This window comes from Passer montanus, unplaced genomic scaffold (genome assembly GCF_014805655.1).
Source record: "Passer montanus isolate IOZ18808 unplaced genomic scaffold, ASM1480565v1 scaffold9, whole genome shotgun sequence".
NCBI classification, from domain to species: domain Eukaryota; kingdom Metazoa; phylum Chordata; class Aves; order Passeriformes; family Passeridae; genus Passer; species Passer montanus.
In genome coordinates this window covers 5644578-5661421 of record NW_024374367.1, presented here as the reverse complement: position 1 = coordinate 5661421, position 16844 = coordinate 5644578, and the positions used below count along the sequence as shown (strand labels likewise).

The window sequence follows — 16844 nt, the reverse complement described above, 5'->3', positions numbered from 1 at the left end:
GTATGTGCTGCTGCAGGAGCAGCACTGGGGCAGAAGGGGCTCAAGGGAGCAGTGTGGGAGGCATGTCCCTCCAGGGAGGGCGGCAGAAAAGAGCTGTGTGGAGAGCACTGAGGCATCACTTCAGCACTGGCTGTTTTATCCTCAGCCTCAGGAACTGGGGCAGCTCTCCCTGGGGACCTTTCCAGCTCTCCTTTCCAGCTGGGGCTGCCTGCATCCATCTATTTATAGCTGCTGTCTTTGCAGATGTGGTTTCCATTAACAAGCAGTATCTGAAGCTGCCCGGTGCTTTGTGGGCTGAGGTGTATCTGATTGACCAGACCCCCTTGGGGCAGAAAGACACAGGCACTGTCAGCCCCACGGGGCTTTGTAACAGGCACCACAAGCTCCACTGCACCCTCAGGGGTCTGGTATCTTCTGAAGGCTGGCACTGCTGTTCCTCTGCTGGGGGAATGGAAAGTTGAGGATATCTTTGGGATCACCAATTTGATCCCTCTCCTCATCCTCTGGACCTGCCAGCTTTGACTGGGTGCAACAGGCAGCCTTTGTCTGGCTTTGGATGCCCCTGGTACTCCCTGAGTATGGCGTGTGCTCTGGCTCAATGGATTAATGACAATTTATTTGATTTTAGCTATTTGCAGCTGGTCAGGCAGGACTCAGTATCTCAGGGTGCCCCATAGCACCTGCACAGGGAGCAGACAGGCAGGGATTTAGGCTTGCTCACTCTGCTGCCAGGTGAGGTTTGTGGGCATAGGACAGAGCTGGCACCTGGTGATAATGTGGTGGGTGCCTGGGCTCAGGCCTGCTGCAAAACACTCCTGACTAAAACCATTTTGGGAGCTGTGTGGTCTGGGGCAGAGGGTTTTATCTCAGATAAAAGGGGCCAGCATGGAGCAGAGACTGTGTCTGTGACAAACCTGGGCTGTGTAGGTCCAGGACAGAGGGACAGCAGTGCAGGTAGCCTGGCAAAGGGCTGCAGAGTGTCCTGCTGCTCGTGCATATCCAAGCACAGGGCAGGCAGGCAGCACTGAGCCATAGGGGCTCTATTTGCCTCAAGCCAGTGTGCCACAGGGGGCCAGTGCAGCGCTGTGGCAAACCTTCAGTGCCCAGCACAGCCACAACTGGCACTCGTCTCCTCTTGAGCCACTGCTCTGTGGGGCAGCCATGTGCTTTGCCTGGGCTGCAGGCAACCTCCAGAGTCCCTGCAGTCTGCTTCCCACAGGAACGGCAGGTGCCCAGTGGAGCAGGCTGCACACCACCTACCAGCCCTGCCCTGCCCTGCACACACAGCCAGCCGGGGCAGCTGCCACCACCTGCAGCTCAGGGCAGACGGGGACACACAGCCCCTTCTGCTTCTTTTCTTCTGCATGAGGATCTCTAACCACTTTGATCTAAACTATGCCAGGCAAAGGCAGTAGGGGAGAACCATATTACTGTCTCTGCAGCCACCCCTGGAGTATTCAACAGTGAACTGAGGCAAAGGTGCACAGGAAAACATCTTAGGAGACTGATACTACCAGGGGATTACACCTCCCAAGGTATCTAAGTGTGAGAAAGGACCTACATGGCAGCACAAGCGATGCAGGGACTTTTGCCACATGCAGCACACGGTAAGAGGATGGCAGGGCAGGCTCTGCTGTTTTCTCCCTGTAAGGGTGCAGGTGCATGCACATTCCTGGGGAACAAGGGCTCGGCCTTCTCCCCTGTCTGGGTCAGGGCTGTGTGGGGTGGCAGAGCTCTGATTCAGGGCACACAGGAGGCAGGAGTGGTCAGGGCTGAACTCTGCTCCACAGGGAACTGCACTCCTGGCTGTGGGCAGGATGGGGTCACCCAGCCCCTCCACCTCCCCCAGCCCAGCACAACACACAGACACTAGGCAGTGACTGTTTTATTTCAAAGTAAAACAAAGGTATCTTTTATTCCTTCCAGAGCTGTGACATTCAGCTTGGCCATAGCATGTCTGTGCTCAGACTGGCTCCTTGTGTGTGTTTACTAAGAGCACATCTGTACAGGGCAAACCAAAAGCAGGAGATGTTTCATAACTTGGCTGAGTCTCACCTCTGGTAAAGAAATCCCAGCCAAACAGGATGGCTTGGTTCCTTGCACAGCACATGCTGCCAAGCAGACAGGCTCTATAGAAAAATCTAAAAACAAAATGCACTTTCAGGCATTCCACATCAACTTTTCCCCTAATTTTGCTGGGAATGCGTTTTGGCTCCAAGTGTAGCACTCCCATCTCCCTTCACAGCTCTGCAGCTGCTGAAGCAGAGTTAGAGGGCATCAAGGATGTTGTCGATTTTGGAGACCAGGTCCTGGCGCTTGTTGGAATGCATCTTCTCGTTCTCGATGTACGTGTCCTTCTTGAGCTTGCCTGCCACCAGCCGCTCCGCCTCCACCGACGACTTCAGCACCAGCTCCTTCACTTGGCCATCCAGCTTCTGAATCTCACTTACCTGGCAGGGACACAAACCGAGGGAGTATTAGAGACAAAACAGAACAAAACAACCCCCACAGTGAAGCTGGAATAGAAGAGATGGCAGATGATAGCACTGACTTCATCTTCTACTAAGTAGAAACATCTCCAATCCCTGAATGTTGCTTCCTGAACCATCACATAGGAGGAATATTCCATGAAGGGATAACTAAGGAGTGTAGATAAAAGGGCCTCCAAGGACCCAGGAGCCAGGCAAGAGACTGTTAAGGAGTATTAAATAATGGATTTTAAAGGCTTCAAGCTAAATCACAGCTCTGACAGCTGAAAGCGGTGTCCTTACAGTTAATGTTCATGGGGTGTGAGTGGTAGGTCTGCAATGACAGAGCTACTCTCTGAGTTAAATAACAGATTAACCAAGGTGGCTATTAGCAAAATGGATCTTAGAGACTAAAGTGTCCCTCACTCGGGGTTAAGTGGCTGTTTCAGGTTAAGTGTTAAAATACACTGAAGGGAAGGACAAAGGGTGTGGGCTCATTGTGCCATGGCTTTCAACATGAGAGAGCAAAACACCCCCAGAGGAGCATCATGTTACCAAAATTCTGTCAGCACCAAATGTAAATGTGCAAGAAAATAAGAGATGAGGGAGAAGATTTTGGGTTGACTGGTGTGAGTAGTAGAGTCAGAACTGTTAATCTGTTGACAGTTTCCATTTTTTGCTTAAGTGTCACTGCCATGAGCTCAATGAGAAGCATCAGGATTGTGTTACAAAAGCATTAACCTGTACAAATGCAGATGGTTCAAGGACTGCTTAAGAAACAGCACAAGCAGCTGTTTACCAGCAACACCTACATGGCTGCATAAATGAGATTACTGCAAAAACAACAGTTTTCACACAACCTTGCAGAGATCAAGCCATTTTCAGATTAAACAAACCCAACATAGACTGGCTGCAGACACTCCCAATTAAAACTCCTGTAGAATACTTGACAGAGCCAAGAACAGGAGAGCTTATAAAATAAATTTTAATTCCTTACTTTATCACATAAGTCAGAGCCTTCTGTCTTCAGTTTAGACTGCAGAGAGGCTATTTCACTTGTCAGGGCCTTGTGCTCCATCTCCAAAGACTTTTTGCCACTGTTGAGGGTGGAGATGTCCCGTGACTGCTTGTATTTATTCACTGCTTCATCAAAGTGACGGTACAGCCCAAGCCTCTTGTTCACCAGGGTAAGCACCTGCTCTGTGATGCAGGCAACCTTCATCCTGGCTTCAGCAGCTGGATCCTGCAAGAGGACAGGAGGGAAGATCAAAGCAGTCATATCTGTGACCTGCATCAAGCCATGCCTGCAATCTGCCACAGGACTGTTACAAAAATTGTTCCCTCTCCAATTTAGTCAAATGACAGTAATTAGGTGAATGCTGCAAGTGCTGATTAGGGGAAACACCTTTCAGCACTCAGTCCAGCCCAACAAATAATTTAACAGTGAAAACACTGCAGAGGGAGAACTGCAGACATCCCTTCTTCTCAGGGGGATTCCTTTTTACGTAGCAATCAAAACTCTAGTTAGCTTTATGACACCAGATCAGCCCTACAGGAGTACCAGTGCTCAGGCTGAACAAAAACAGGACTTCAAACAACCAGTAAAACTTTGGAATGGCGGGAACATTCAGCGAGAATTACTGGTATGGAAAATCACCATCCAACAGCTGAGAAATCTGCTTATATTCCCACAGGGCTCTTCATCATACAGACCTTGGTGATGGAGAAATCCAGCCTGACATAGACAATCACAGTGAAGAACAAGATGTAAAAGGCTCCAACTACCAAGAGAGGCTCTTGCAGCATCAGGATTTTGTTGAAGGTGTAATGAACCTAAAAGAGAAGTTCCAAACACTGAGCAGTGCCCTGTGTTACTGCAGGGTTTACACCCCTCCTCAGGCAGCAGCAGAACCACCCAAGCAGTCCAGTCAGTGTTTATTTCTTAGGTGTTTTGACTGAGCTGCTGAATTCAGAGGAGGCACAACTGCTCCGAGGCCACACTCACCACGATGTCCTGGATGTGCTGCTCCACCAGGTTGCTCTTGTGTGCCACAATAACAGGACGTCCAAAAGTGTCCAGGTATGTGTAGTGAAGCTCGTCCGAGGCACGATTGATTTCATAGGGGCTGTCCACATGGATATTCCTGTGGGTAAAACCAGACAGTCCCATATAACTCTGTGGTGTTTGAGATGATGTAACCCAAGACTCGTCTGGGCAGTTGTAGCCTCTAGCACAATGAAAATTAAGCAGTTTAAACAATGCTCTACAAGGAAGCAAAGCTGTGTTCCAAGATCTCCTCCACATGCACAGTCATGGTTTTGATTCACTGTCCCCAGGCCATTAGAGCAGACTGGAGAAGTGCCACCAACACAGCACTGTCTGCATTAACAAGCCAGGAGGAATCACACTTACTTGGCTCCTTCTGGCAGGACAATCTTGACAGTCAAAGAGTCTGTAACTTGCTCATCAAACACGTGGTCAACAAACCTCATCTTCAGGGCATACTGATCACCTAAAAGTGCAGAGCAGAGAGTGGTTACAGTTCCTCAGAGAACAAGGGACAGCCTTGAAACTTAGCTCCCACCCAGGGTAGGAGCAGAATTTGTACGGATAATTGTGCAGCAGGGGGCACTAGCTCACTCAGATATATTTTAACCAGATGTCTACAAAAACCTGAAGCAAGCACAAAAAAGGTGGATTTGCATATTCTAGAAAAAATAGCTGGCAACTGTTGTTGCTAAGGTCCTGTGTACCACAGCTTTCAATTCTTTTCTGTACAGCAACTACCTTTAAACACAAAGAAGGATGTTTTTTATTCCCTTCCCCCTCAGCCACCCACCAAGATTGTAGAGGTATTCGTAGCTTGGCAGGTTGTAGCCAATGATGTAATGGGTTTTCCAGCCCCCAAAAAGTGGGAATCGGGGACGGATCTCCATCTCCACAGAATCATCCAGGACAAGAAGGTGGCTGGTGGAGATGTTCCCAATTTCATCTCTGTAATAGACGTCCTGAGCAGCAGCTGGGAGAATGGTCTGTATGGAGAGAAGCAGCAGTGAGGGAGTTACTTCCAGGGAAACTGGCAGAACCAATAAAGGCTGGTAAGCATTGAGAAACTGTGCTCACACATGAGACATGACAAAATGGCCACTCAGCTGCACTGAGTGGTAAAATTGTGCCATTATAACCAATCCCACAAGTGGCTGCCAGCACTAAAATCACTTGGCGTCCAAATGAATGTGCTTTCTCCAGCTGAGTTTCAAACTCCCCAGACAGCAAGGGATCATCATGCCCACCAGGACAGCAATTCCCTTTTCACTCCAGCTTGCTGCCCTAGCTGACTGGACTTGCTAGCTTTACACTCAGCAAAATGAGATTTCTGTTTGGCTGCACCACCCTAGAGAATTACAACAATCAATCTGAAGGCTACAAGCAGTGAGAAAGGTTTTAGTTCAGATGAGAACACATAATACTTTTTACATCTGGCTAGCAGAGCCACAGCTTTAATTCTTGCTGAGTGCTTTGTGAGCAAGGAATGAATGGGTGAGTTTCCAACTAATACTGTTCAACATCAGGAGGAAATGACAGAGAAACAACTCTGAAAATAAGGGGGTGGGGACAGAATGAATGGTCCTTGCACAGTGGAAAACCCAAAGGAGAAATCTCAATATAGGAGTAAGGGATTTAGAGGGTCCCTGAGATTTGAGGGGTTGAAGTGTGGAAAAACACTACATGCCCTGTTACATGCAGCCTGTTGGACCAGCAAATGCAATAAAGTGTATAACCTCCTAGTGCTGCATCCAAAAGCTATTCCCATCCAGCACAAGCTTTCTCTGAAAATAGACCAGAGTTTTAACATTCCCTTATTACTGGGGTATGGTTACCAAGCAAAAGGCAAAGGACAACTGCCATTTTTCTTTTCCTCTGGGGATCTAAGAAAAGGGGAAGCCACAGTTATAAAAATACATGTGCAAAATGTCAACCTTAAAAGACTTGACAGAAGAGATCCCACTGTCTGGCTGTCTCTGGTAGTCGTATCTGGAGAAAGGCCCTTTCAGCACTGCTCCTGTGTGCTTCAAATCAACCGTCTCTTCAACAGCAATGTTACCCCAGTGAGACACCTCAATGACCCGTGTCATGCTGGTGATGGTCAGGAAGGGACTGTTATTTTCATAGTGCACCTTCAGAGTGTCCTAATGAGGGAAAAAAGATAAAACTGTCAGATCTAAAGTAAGTAGCAAGCTTCCCTGACAATGGCTCACTCCATGTGCCTCCTTGGCAGATGCACGTGTTCCTGGCACACAGTTTAACTCACAGCTGGCCTGTGATTTCTACATGAAAGACTCTGCTTCCCACTCTCCAGCCTCTGAGACACATCCTCCGTGTCTGGAAGACGCTCTCAGCAGAGCCACAATCCCTTTGCACAGGAATTTACCTGGCTGTAAGGAGGGATGTCCTTGAAGGGGCCGTATTCAATCGTGTCCTCGGTGCGGGAAGGGTTGCCCAGCTTGGTGTAACTCTCCACGTTCCTGGAGGCCAGTTTGACACGGGTTGTTTGGGTCTTGGTGACGTACGGTGAGTAAAAATAGTGATTTCCTTCAAAGACCACAAACTGCTTCTCACTTTGGGTGATGTGGGTGGGATAGGGCTGCAAGACGTGCGTGAAAACCATCTCAACAGAGACACGGACCTTGGCTCCCGCGGCCAAAGGAGAGGGCAGCTTCACCGAGAAGAACTTCCCACTGCAAGGGAGAAGAACAGGTAAGGCAGGTGGGATCTCCCTGGAGAGAGCATTCAGGTCCACCCACTGCAACATCCCCTGCAGACAGGTGACCATCTATGATGTGTGTAATGTGTGATTTGGGCAGGTATTTCACTTGCTCCTTCAAGACACAGAGATGTCTTGTCCCAGCGGGTGTGATTACTGTGCTGGGGAAGCAGCACAGGCTGAACTGTGTCCAGGCACAGTTACAGTCTTTGCTTCACAAAAAACACCTAGTTCCCTTTTGGGAAGAGGATGGTGACATACCCCTCCCTAATCTTGCATTTTTAAAGCTTCAGCAAGAGTTTTTTTCCACTCTTCTCCAGATGACAGGAATGATCTGCATCAAATGAAGCATGGGCACAAGTCCGGAAGACAAATCACAAACATCTTAAGTACTTGTTCCCACAAAGTCTGCTCATTCTCAGATTTTTGCCCACGGGATCTGAAATTAAGGAATGCCCAGAGTGGGAGCAAGGTTTTGGACTGGACAGACCAAGGTGATGCCAGAAGCAAACATACTTCATGTCATGCCTGGTGGCCCAAGGGCAGGATCACATGAGACATCCAGCCATGTCAAAAGCCAAAGTCTGCCCTGGCATCTTAACTCCACAGCCACTGTACTCCTCAAACCCAGCTGCACTGTGCTTTTGAGTCACTTTACACTCACCTCTCAGCTCTCATGGCTCAGAAAACACCTGCCTGCAGCACCTACATAATATTCCAAGCTTGGCAGCACAAAGCCTGATGCAAACAGCAGCATCCTCTCCCCTGGCAGCAGGAAGAGCCTGCACTGGGGGCCATGGTACCCAGCTCTCTGTGGTGTTCTACACACCACCACAGGGCACTAAACTCTCTGTAGTCACCACTGCCAACCCCCTGAGAGCTCAGAATGGAGGAAAGGGTAAGAGCATGACCAAATACTTCTCTCACCTGGTGTCCCAGGGGCCACGGCATTAGTCAAGGCACTGAGTACAAGAGACTGAGCACAGCTAAGGAAGACAACTGGTCATGATCTCCAGGTATGTGGAACTGGGAGAGTATCTCAGCTTCATTGTGAGGACAATTATGAACCCCCCATGCACAACTCTAGGTATTCACCTTAGAGGGTGATACTCACCTTTTGCCCTTAACTTTGGTCTCTTTCACTTCCAAGGCATTCTCCTCCTCTTCCTCACCTTTCACCTGTTCCCAAGCAACATGCAGGATCAGTGTGCTGTGTGTTGCCATGCTCCCTCAGCCTGGTTCCCAAGCCAGCACGTTAGTAGTACAAATGAGAATATTGATCAAAAGCTTTTGTGATTTCCCTTGTGCCTCGGGCGTGAGGCCATGGGGAATATGGCTTCACCTGCCAAGGTACACTGCACAACTCTGCATACAGCCATACTACAGAGCACTGTATGTACCTCTCTCTGCTGTATGTAGTTTATCTATAGTGACAATACCTCTAGGGCTAGGCCAGAAGTATTGTCCTATTGCTCCTCCGACCCTCCTGTGGGTAATGGCCGGGCTCCCGTCCCGGGGCTGCCTGGGGCTGCCACCCTGCTCCGTCGGTGCCGACCCCTGCCCAGCCGTGTCGGTGCGAATCGCCCCCCGATCGCCCGGCACCCGCGGCACACCCCACTGCCGGCGGCTGCGGGACCCGGGAGCGCCGCTGGGGGCCCGCCAGTGCCGACGTGTCCCTCCGGGCGGGCGCAGCACCGGGCAGCACCGGCGGGCCCCGGGCGCTCCGTGCGCGCTGCCCGCTCACCTGCACGCCCAGGTGGGCCAGCCGCGGCTCCAGCCCGGGCTCCAGCGCCAGCAGGAAGCTGGAGGCGGCCGCGCCGCCCGGCGCGTTGGCGAGGCTGAGCTCGGCCGAGATCTTGGCCAGGTGCGTGCTGAGGTCCAGCGAGCGCCGCACCTCCTCCAGCAGCAGATCGGCGCTGGCGCCGGCGGCCGCCAGGCAGAGGAGCAGCAGGCGGCACGGCAGCCCCGCCATGGCCGGCACACCGCGCGGGGAGGGCACAAGATGGCGGCGCCCGCGCTGTACGGGCACGGCACAAGATGGCGGCGCCCGCTGGGGGAGGAGGCGCGCGATGGCGGCGCCCACCGGCGCTGGAGGCCCGGCCCCCTCCTCCCCGCCTTCCGCGGTGCCCGAGGAGAGAAGCTGGGCGGGCTCTTCCACACTCCCGGGAGTGGTTTCGGCTTCGCGCAGTTCCGGCGCTTCCCCGTGCCCCGCTGTATCGGCGAGCTTGGGTGCTCCCGCTGGGCGCTGCGCCCCTGCCCTTGCTGAGCTCCCAGGCCTGGGCAGGCCTCGGGGCCGGTCTAGCGCTGCTTGTTTGGCCCTGCTGGGGTTTCCCACTTCTTTTTCTGCCCGAAAAAACAACTGTAACAAATATTACAGGATGCTCATGGCTTTCAGGTGCTCCTCAGCCTCGTCTCCTGCCACGGCACAAAGCAGCTCTGTTTCTCCATGTTTTTGGCAGTGGCCGGTTCCTGGCTGGGCTTCCAGGGGCCAGAGGTGTCCGTCCTGTGTTTGCATAGGGATGGGGAGGCACTGGGAAGTGTGGGGCACAGGACGGCCCGGAGGAGCTGTCAGTGTGGATGGCACTGGGATGTGGCACTGGGCACTGCGCAGGGATGGACTTTGGTGTTTTTGATTATGCTGTTGAATTAATGAGCCTCATATTGGGATAGGTCATCTCGCTGGCCTAGCACACATTGTTGCTCTGGAAGGTGAGGTTTAACACAAATAGAGTTAAATTGAACCCAAATTTTCTGCTTAAAAAACCACAGATAGTTGACAGCTAGAGGATGCCAGAGTAGAAGTGCTGCAGGTATCCAAAGCATTGTAAGCAGCCCTGCACTGCTTAAGGCAGCTGGGAAAGGAAAATGTTAGTGGTGTGACACATGACTGGGGAAGAGGTGATTGACACTTTATTCTCAAACATCTAAGGCAGATAAAAGCAAGGAACGGATGTTGTCTGCTGTGACTGCCAGAGCAGGGCTTTTGCCTGTGGGACAACAGACCTTTCATGTTTGCATAATGTGATCCAGGACTCAATCTTTCTTTAAGATCCTAATACAAGTCACAGAGATAATTCTTTGATTTGGCCTGAGATTGCCAAGTATCGGAAGAGGATTTCCTAAATTATGTGTTTGGATATGGAGTCAAATAGTCCCTTGGCAAAGGCTAAATAGAATGGGATGTCTCCTGGTGTGCTATGTTCAAAACAGCATAATTTCTCAGCTAGCCTTCCTTTTCTTCCCTTACCACCCCCCCACCCCCAAATTCCTGTCATGGAAATTTTCTTGGCAAATGACTTCAATTTCCCTTTGATTTATGTAGGTAAATACATAAATGCCTGTGAATTTGGCAAGTCGCCCTGTAAGCATATCCTAGCACAAGCAGGTAGTTTTGTCACCGTGTTTCGGCAATGGTGTTCTCTTCCAGCAGCACAGCAGGAGGTGCCTGCAGGGGTGGGTTCCACCTCCTCAGCCTCATGTTTCCAGCCAGGGAAATATTCCAAGTCCCTCTGCTCTCCAGGAAAAGCCTGTTTATCTTGGCCTTCTCCAAAGAGCTGGGCTTTGGGGCCTGGAGCTGGGTAGGCATGTTCAGGGGGAAGCAGCCGTGAAACGTGAGAGGCTGAGCAGAACAGCCACCTCCAATTAAAGGCTGGCCAGCAGTGCTGCATCTGGGGACTCCCTCCCGTTGTCCTGCTTGGGTGTGCAAGTTCCTCTGCTGGGAATGGCTGTCACTGTCCTTCCATGTGCCACACGGAATAAATGAACTCCAGTCGGCCTCTTTAATAACACATGCAGCTCTCATTTCCCTCTGTCCCTTAGGGCAATTTCTCCTGGTAAAGGGAGGGAAAGGAATAAATGCATATGTCCCTTATGTCTGGAAATAATTGGGCTTCAGTTGTCCCAAGCCAAATTTTGCTCTTCAATGGGTTCATCCCAGAGGCTGGATTTGACCTTGCTGGTAAATGCCAGTTTCAATATGTGACCCATCCCAGACCCTGGTGAGCTCTGAAGCAGTGTTGTACACTAACCCTGTGTTTGGATCCATTTCTAACTGTGATAATTGAGTCATGCTGAGCCTGTGCATCATCTGTTTCACGACTTCAGCTCTACCACACAGACTAAATTTGTCTTTGGTTGAGAAGGTGCTGCCTTTGGGCTTTTTCAAGGCTGAGTTTGGCTCTGCAGGCCCTTCCTGCCACTGCCCTGTGAGCAGTGCCCGGCTGTTCTTCATGCATGGGGTCAGTCACAGCTGCTGGTGGCCCCTGGCTGGCTGTGATGGTGGCTGGGACAGCTCCAGGGATAGCTCTGGGGACAGCTTGGGGACAGCTTGCAGGCTGTTGTTCAGCAGGGACAGGGTGCAGTGCCTGTGTGAGTATCTGGCTACCCAGGCCTGGTGCCAAGTAACAGAGAGAGACAGGTGTTCAGAACTGCTTTTTCTCTCTCTCTATGGTTTTTTTTTTTTTTTTGTTCTCTCATTGCAAGGAATGTCCCCGTCCAGCAGTAACACCCCAGAGAGCTGCAGGTCAGGAAGCAGCATGGCAGAGGTGACCAGCCCCTGCTGCCATCCAGGCACTGGCACAGTGCCCCAGCTCCCCGTGTGCTGTGGGGAGGGTGTGCCAGCCCCAGGGCTCGGAGCAGTGGGAGGATGGAGCCATCTGCCAGGGCTGAGGGACATCGTGGTGTAATGAATGCCTCTGGCAGGATCGGCCACGAACAGCACCACACCCCAGGAAAGGCCCTGTGCTGCTGTGTTTGTACAGGGCTGGTGCCAAACTCAGAGCTGTGTCATCTGTCAGAGCAATTTGTTCTCAAGGAGGGAAGGAGAAGTTGTTTTCTAGAAGGAGCTGTTGGCTGTGACCACAGAAGCACCCTGAAGGCTGTAGCAGCAGGGAACAGGATTTACTCTGCTGTGATCCTCACGCCAGTGGGGAGCTTGCACCAGGAATGTGCGGGACCAGGATACAAAGTGCTGCTCTCTGAGGAGCCCAGGTCAGGGACAGAAGAGAGTAAACAGGGTTGGGTATGTGTAGCAGAAGTCATCCTGGCAACGCCTTGAAAATTTTAATACAAATCTATCAGTGATCCTGAAAAAACCTTCCCGCTTCAGATTTTATTGGTGTTTTACCGTTTAACCCTGTGTATGTAAAATCAGCCTTTGGCTGCCAGTGAAAGGCAGAGGGCATTTCTCTCTCTTTATTCAGTCCTGAGCAAGGTGCTGGCAGTTGCCAGCCATGAGAGCACAGGTATGAGGTGGCTGAGTGATGGCAGAGTTTGCTTAGCCTTGCTAAGGCCCTCAAAAAGCAGCTGGAGAAAAAGAAGAACAACATTCTTCCAGTTTCATTATTTTTACAACCTCATTTTTCAGCTTGTCAGCACAATTCACACTGAGCCTCTGCCAAGCAAAACACACCATTATTCTTATTTGGGGTTTGCCTGTGATTTCCATGGAATGGTGGACTTAGGGGGCTGGCTGGAGCTTGGTTCCTACTCTTTGTTTAGCTACTCTGGAAACACATCGTGCCTTTGCAGAGAAACAGTGGTGATGGGGCACTGTCAGTCTGGGGGCTGCTCCTCTGGATTTTTTCAATTTAGTTATCTGCAGTAGCCCCTCCCACCCCACTCCTTATAGTGTTCACCTTTCTTTAAAATAATTATTTTCCTGGTTAAAAAAAAAAATCTGTTCTCTCCTTGTCAGACCACAAGACTCAGGAAAAAATAATGAAAAAACCTGCTTATACGAAGCATTGGGAAACACACAGGGAAAACCTCCTGGAAGCATGTGGGAGAGCATCTGTGAGTCCTGCAAGGGGTGAGACTACTGTGTGATGAGTGTTGTTGAATTAAGAAAAAATGTGTGGAAAAGGGGATGCTTCATCACTTTTAAAAGTACTTTTAACCCTTCTTAAAGCTTACTAAAAATGTAACTGAAATAGCCATAGGCACGCACCAGCATGCTGTGAATGAAAAAAATCTGTTACACATGTACAGTTAAAATGCAAAACCTGAGCAAGGTATGTGGTCCACACAAGGAAAGCTGCCTTGGCCTGGGTGGCTCTGGATTTTGTCACAGGATCAGAGCATGTTTTGGATAGAGGCAACAGTGCTGTTTCAACTATATTTTAAAAATGAGAGTGTGATCAGGGCTGCCACTCAAGTACTTCACAGTTCATATAGCACCTGGCTGCACCCACAGCTTGAAAATGCCTTTGCTGGACTGGCATCTGCAAAGCCAGAGGAGGAGAGAGGAGGGCAAAGTGCCTATCTTGGAAAAGACAGGTGCTGGGAACCAAGGAGGCAGGGAACCTGCTGTCCTGCCAGGCTCCAGAGGGGCAGGCTGGCTGTGGGCAGAGGGGAGACCTGCTGGCTCCTGGGGCAGCAGCTGAATCTCACCCTTGTGCTGCAGATAACAAATCCTTGCACCTCTCCCTCTGCTTGTTTGCCCCAGGGCTGCAACCTCCCAGGGCCAGATGGAGGCAACAGCAGCCGCGTTTTGCTGAAATGCCAGAGATAAACACATTGAAAGAGCCGGCAGCAGAGCCAAGGGAGGAGCGCCTGAGAGGCGGCTGCTGAGATCCCTGGCCTGCGCTGGCGTGCTGCGGTCTACAGGCAGCGGCGACACTTCTGCCCCGTCCAGCCTGGGCGATGGAGCCGGTTCCCAGCTGTGAGGGGCGATAAAGAGCCTCCCCTGCGCCCTGGTCATGTCCACGTCCACGTCCATGTCCCCTGGGCCGTGTCCCCTGGGCCGTGTCCCCTCAGCCGCACCCCCGCCATGCCTGCGCGCCGCCGCCAGGGGGCGCCCGTGGCGCGCCGGAGGGGCGGTGCTGCGGGGCGCGGCCGGGAGGCCCCGCCCCCCAGCCCCCAGCCTCGGTCCCGCCTCAGCCCCGCCCCTGTCCCTGCGGCCTCACCGTGGCCGCCACAGCGCACGGGGCCGGCAGGACCGCGCTCCCTCCCGCAGCAGCCCCGCTGGGGCTGTGTGCCATGGGCAAGAGCCGCCCGCACAGGCGGGGCAGCGGGCATCTGCAGGGATCTGCAGGTTTCATCGTGCCTGCCAGGCTCTGGGGCGGGCGGTGCGGCTGCTGGGGTGGTTTGTCCCCGGGGTGAGGGAAAGGCTGTGCAGTGATGCAGTGCCCGGGTGTCACTGCCGTGGGATTTAGGTCCCATCTCTCCGATAAGTGCTGGTGCGTTTTTCCGTCTGACCCTTCGAGGCCCGGCAGATGTGGTGCAGCACCGACCTGAGAACAGCACAGTTCTGTGGCCCGTCCGTCCTCAGTGGCAGTGAGGTCTGGCAAGGAATTGTCACTGGCCACTGCACAATAAGGGAGTTGCCGTCTTCACATGGAGCAACTCCTCTTCCTCAGCTGGTTTTTGGGAAGGGAAGCACATGCTGGTGTATCTACCCAGCAGCCTGTTGTTCACAGAGAGTTTAAACCTGGATTTTAAAGCTTCAGTTTTGCAGGATGTGCCACACACAGCAGGAAGCTGAGGGTCCCGCTGACAGCAAACAAGAGGGGGTCACTTACAGATTGGCAGTTCTTTTGCTCCCTCCAAGAGCCCTGAGTTCAAGCAGAAAGATGATGCAGATTTCTCACCAGGTTACTAAATTTTTGAATCTGCTGGCAGGGACCTTCCTGGCTCCTGTTCTGTGAAGTGTCAGCTGGGATTTCCATTTCTCCAGCAAAGGCACCCCTGAGCCCCTGCCTGGCTGGACCAAAACCTCTGACCCAAGCCCAGCTGTTCACGGACCCTGGCATGTGTGGATGTGGTGGTCAGCAGTGGCCCCTTCCCAGGAGACAGCCTCAGCATGCCCTGCCAGATGGATGGTGGTGATTCCTTCCCATCACAGGTCTCCCAAAGAGAGGGAGCATCAACCCCTGGTGAACAGCACTGGTCTGCAGCAGTGTGTGCAGTCACTTTCCTGAGAAGAAAAACATTAATGATCAAGGAAAAAAGAAATGCGAGGATCTTTTGATAATTTCTTCTTATTTATTTCTCTGAAGGCCTTGGGCTACCCACACAAAGCTCTCCTGCCTGCCTGCTAAGAAATGTTTGATAAGACATTTGTGTTGTTTGTCCCTGAGTCAGCGAAGTGATCTACTCCAACAGAAAGGATGGCAGCCAGTGGCTCACTTAACCCCACACAGGTCACCCAGAAAGCAGCTAAAAGACAGCCTTAGTCCCCTGAAGGCCAGCCTCAGCTCTGGTGTTGGTATTTGAAGCAACTGGGCAGAATAGCTGTTCCTCAGGCAGGCATTGTGCTGGGATAATGCATTTTCTGTAGCCTCATTGCTCACAGGCTGGATGAGAACTTCACTGAAGAAGACAAACCCAGAGAGATCCTGTTTATCTAAACAAAGTAAGAGGTGCTGATTTCTATTTGCCAGAAATTTAGGCATTGATATGGAACTAGCCCTGAGTGCTGGAACAGAATAACTGGAGAGCTGTAACACCCACTTAGAAGCATTTCAGTTTAGGATCGTGCTTTGCTAGGCATACCTTCAATTTGGTGGCTCAGAGATTTGCAAACAGTGAGTCATAACTCCCTGGGGTCAGAAATGCAGCTGCTGAGATAGCAGGCATTGAAAAGTGTTGTCCAAGATAAAAGCAAAGCAAACCTCACTGCCCACACACCCTTATCCTTCAAGGCTGAGTATCTTTGTCACAGTCTTTGAAAACATGCACTCAAAATTATTCCAGCTTCTTGTGGTTACCATTGATACAGGATTTGCTTCTCCTTTTAGAGCAGACAAGAGGGCATTGCGAAAATCTGTCACTTGAAAAGAGCTGAAGCAGATAGATCTGAAGCTAACAGGCAGCACGCTGTGCCTTGCCTGGTGTTCCAGGTGGGAGTCCTGCTGTGGGGCACGTCTGTGTCCTTCCCATGGAGGGTCCAGAGGAACTTCCTAGGCCTCTGCAGACAAGCCCTGTCTCCTGGGATCCAGGATGGACCTGCAGGCCCAGAGAGTGTGCTGCCTTGCAGCCAGTTTGGTTCCTACCCACTGAGAGCTGTCTTTGGGACATCTTTTGGCACTGACTCACTGTTAAGGAAGAAGCAACATGCAAGTCACCTGTCCCACAAAGTGTCCCACTCACAGAGGTCATGTGGCTCCAGGCTCCTGTCCCATGACTCATTCTGGGTGCAACAAGAGCATGACTTGGCCACCTTTGTCACAAAATGCCTGGATGCAGAGCTCACGTGGCTGGTGCACCCCATGCAGAGAAGAGCAGTGGCACCTGCAAAGCGCCCCAGGCCCTGCCAGCCTGTCCTGCCTGCCCTCATGGCTTAAAAGCCACTAATGGCATGAGCTGAGAGCTCTCAGGGTCACCAGATCTTCACTGTGCTTGGTAAGTGACACTTCATAGAACCTCCTGCTTTGGTAGCACACTCCTCATACAAAACCTTGATCACTGAAGAAAGGCCAGTTGTGCAAAAGCCTGTGCAGTTCTGTGCTGACTGTTCACCTCTCCCTGTACCTATTTTTATACCATTCCTATGGTTTGAAAAGCCTTTCAGAAATGTCTGTGTTTAGAGGGACACGGACCTGACAAAGTAACTGACTCACTCTGGCCTCAGGGAAGTTACTTCACTCTCTGGATCATCTTCTCCAATTGA

At 51.5% G+C, this 16844-nt stretch overlaps 1 protein-coding gene across 1 annotated transcript; it reads right to left on the bottom strand.

Annotated features, from left to right (window-relative positions):
- Positions 1 to 1869: 1869 nt before the first annotated feature.
- Positions 1870 to 9304, bottom strand: RPN1 (ribophorin I). The gene is made up of 10 exons (XM_039734390.1): positions 8979 to 9304; positions 8349 to 8413; positions 6902 to 7208; positions 6450 to 6659; positions 5309 to 5501; positions 4882 to 4981; positions 4474 to 4612; positions 4182 to 4301; positions 3466 to 3711; positions 1870 to 2450 (listed from the first exon to the last, which is right to left on the bottom strand). Exons 1-10 carry the CDS (start codon positions 9204 to 9206, stop codon positions 2268 to 2270), a joined length of 1791 nt encoding a protein of 596 aa, XP_039590324.1. The 5' UTR covers positions 9207 to 9304; the 3' UTR covers positions 1870 to 2267.
- Between the last annotated feature and the right edge of the window lie 7540 nt (positions 9305 to 16844).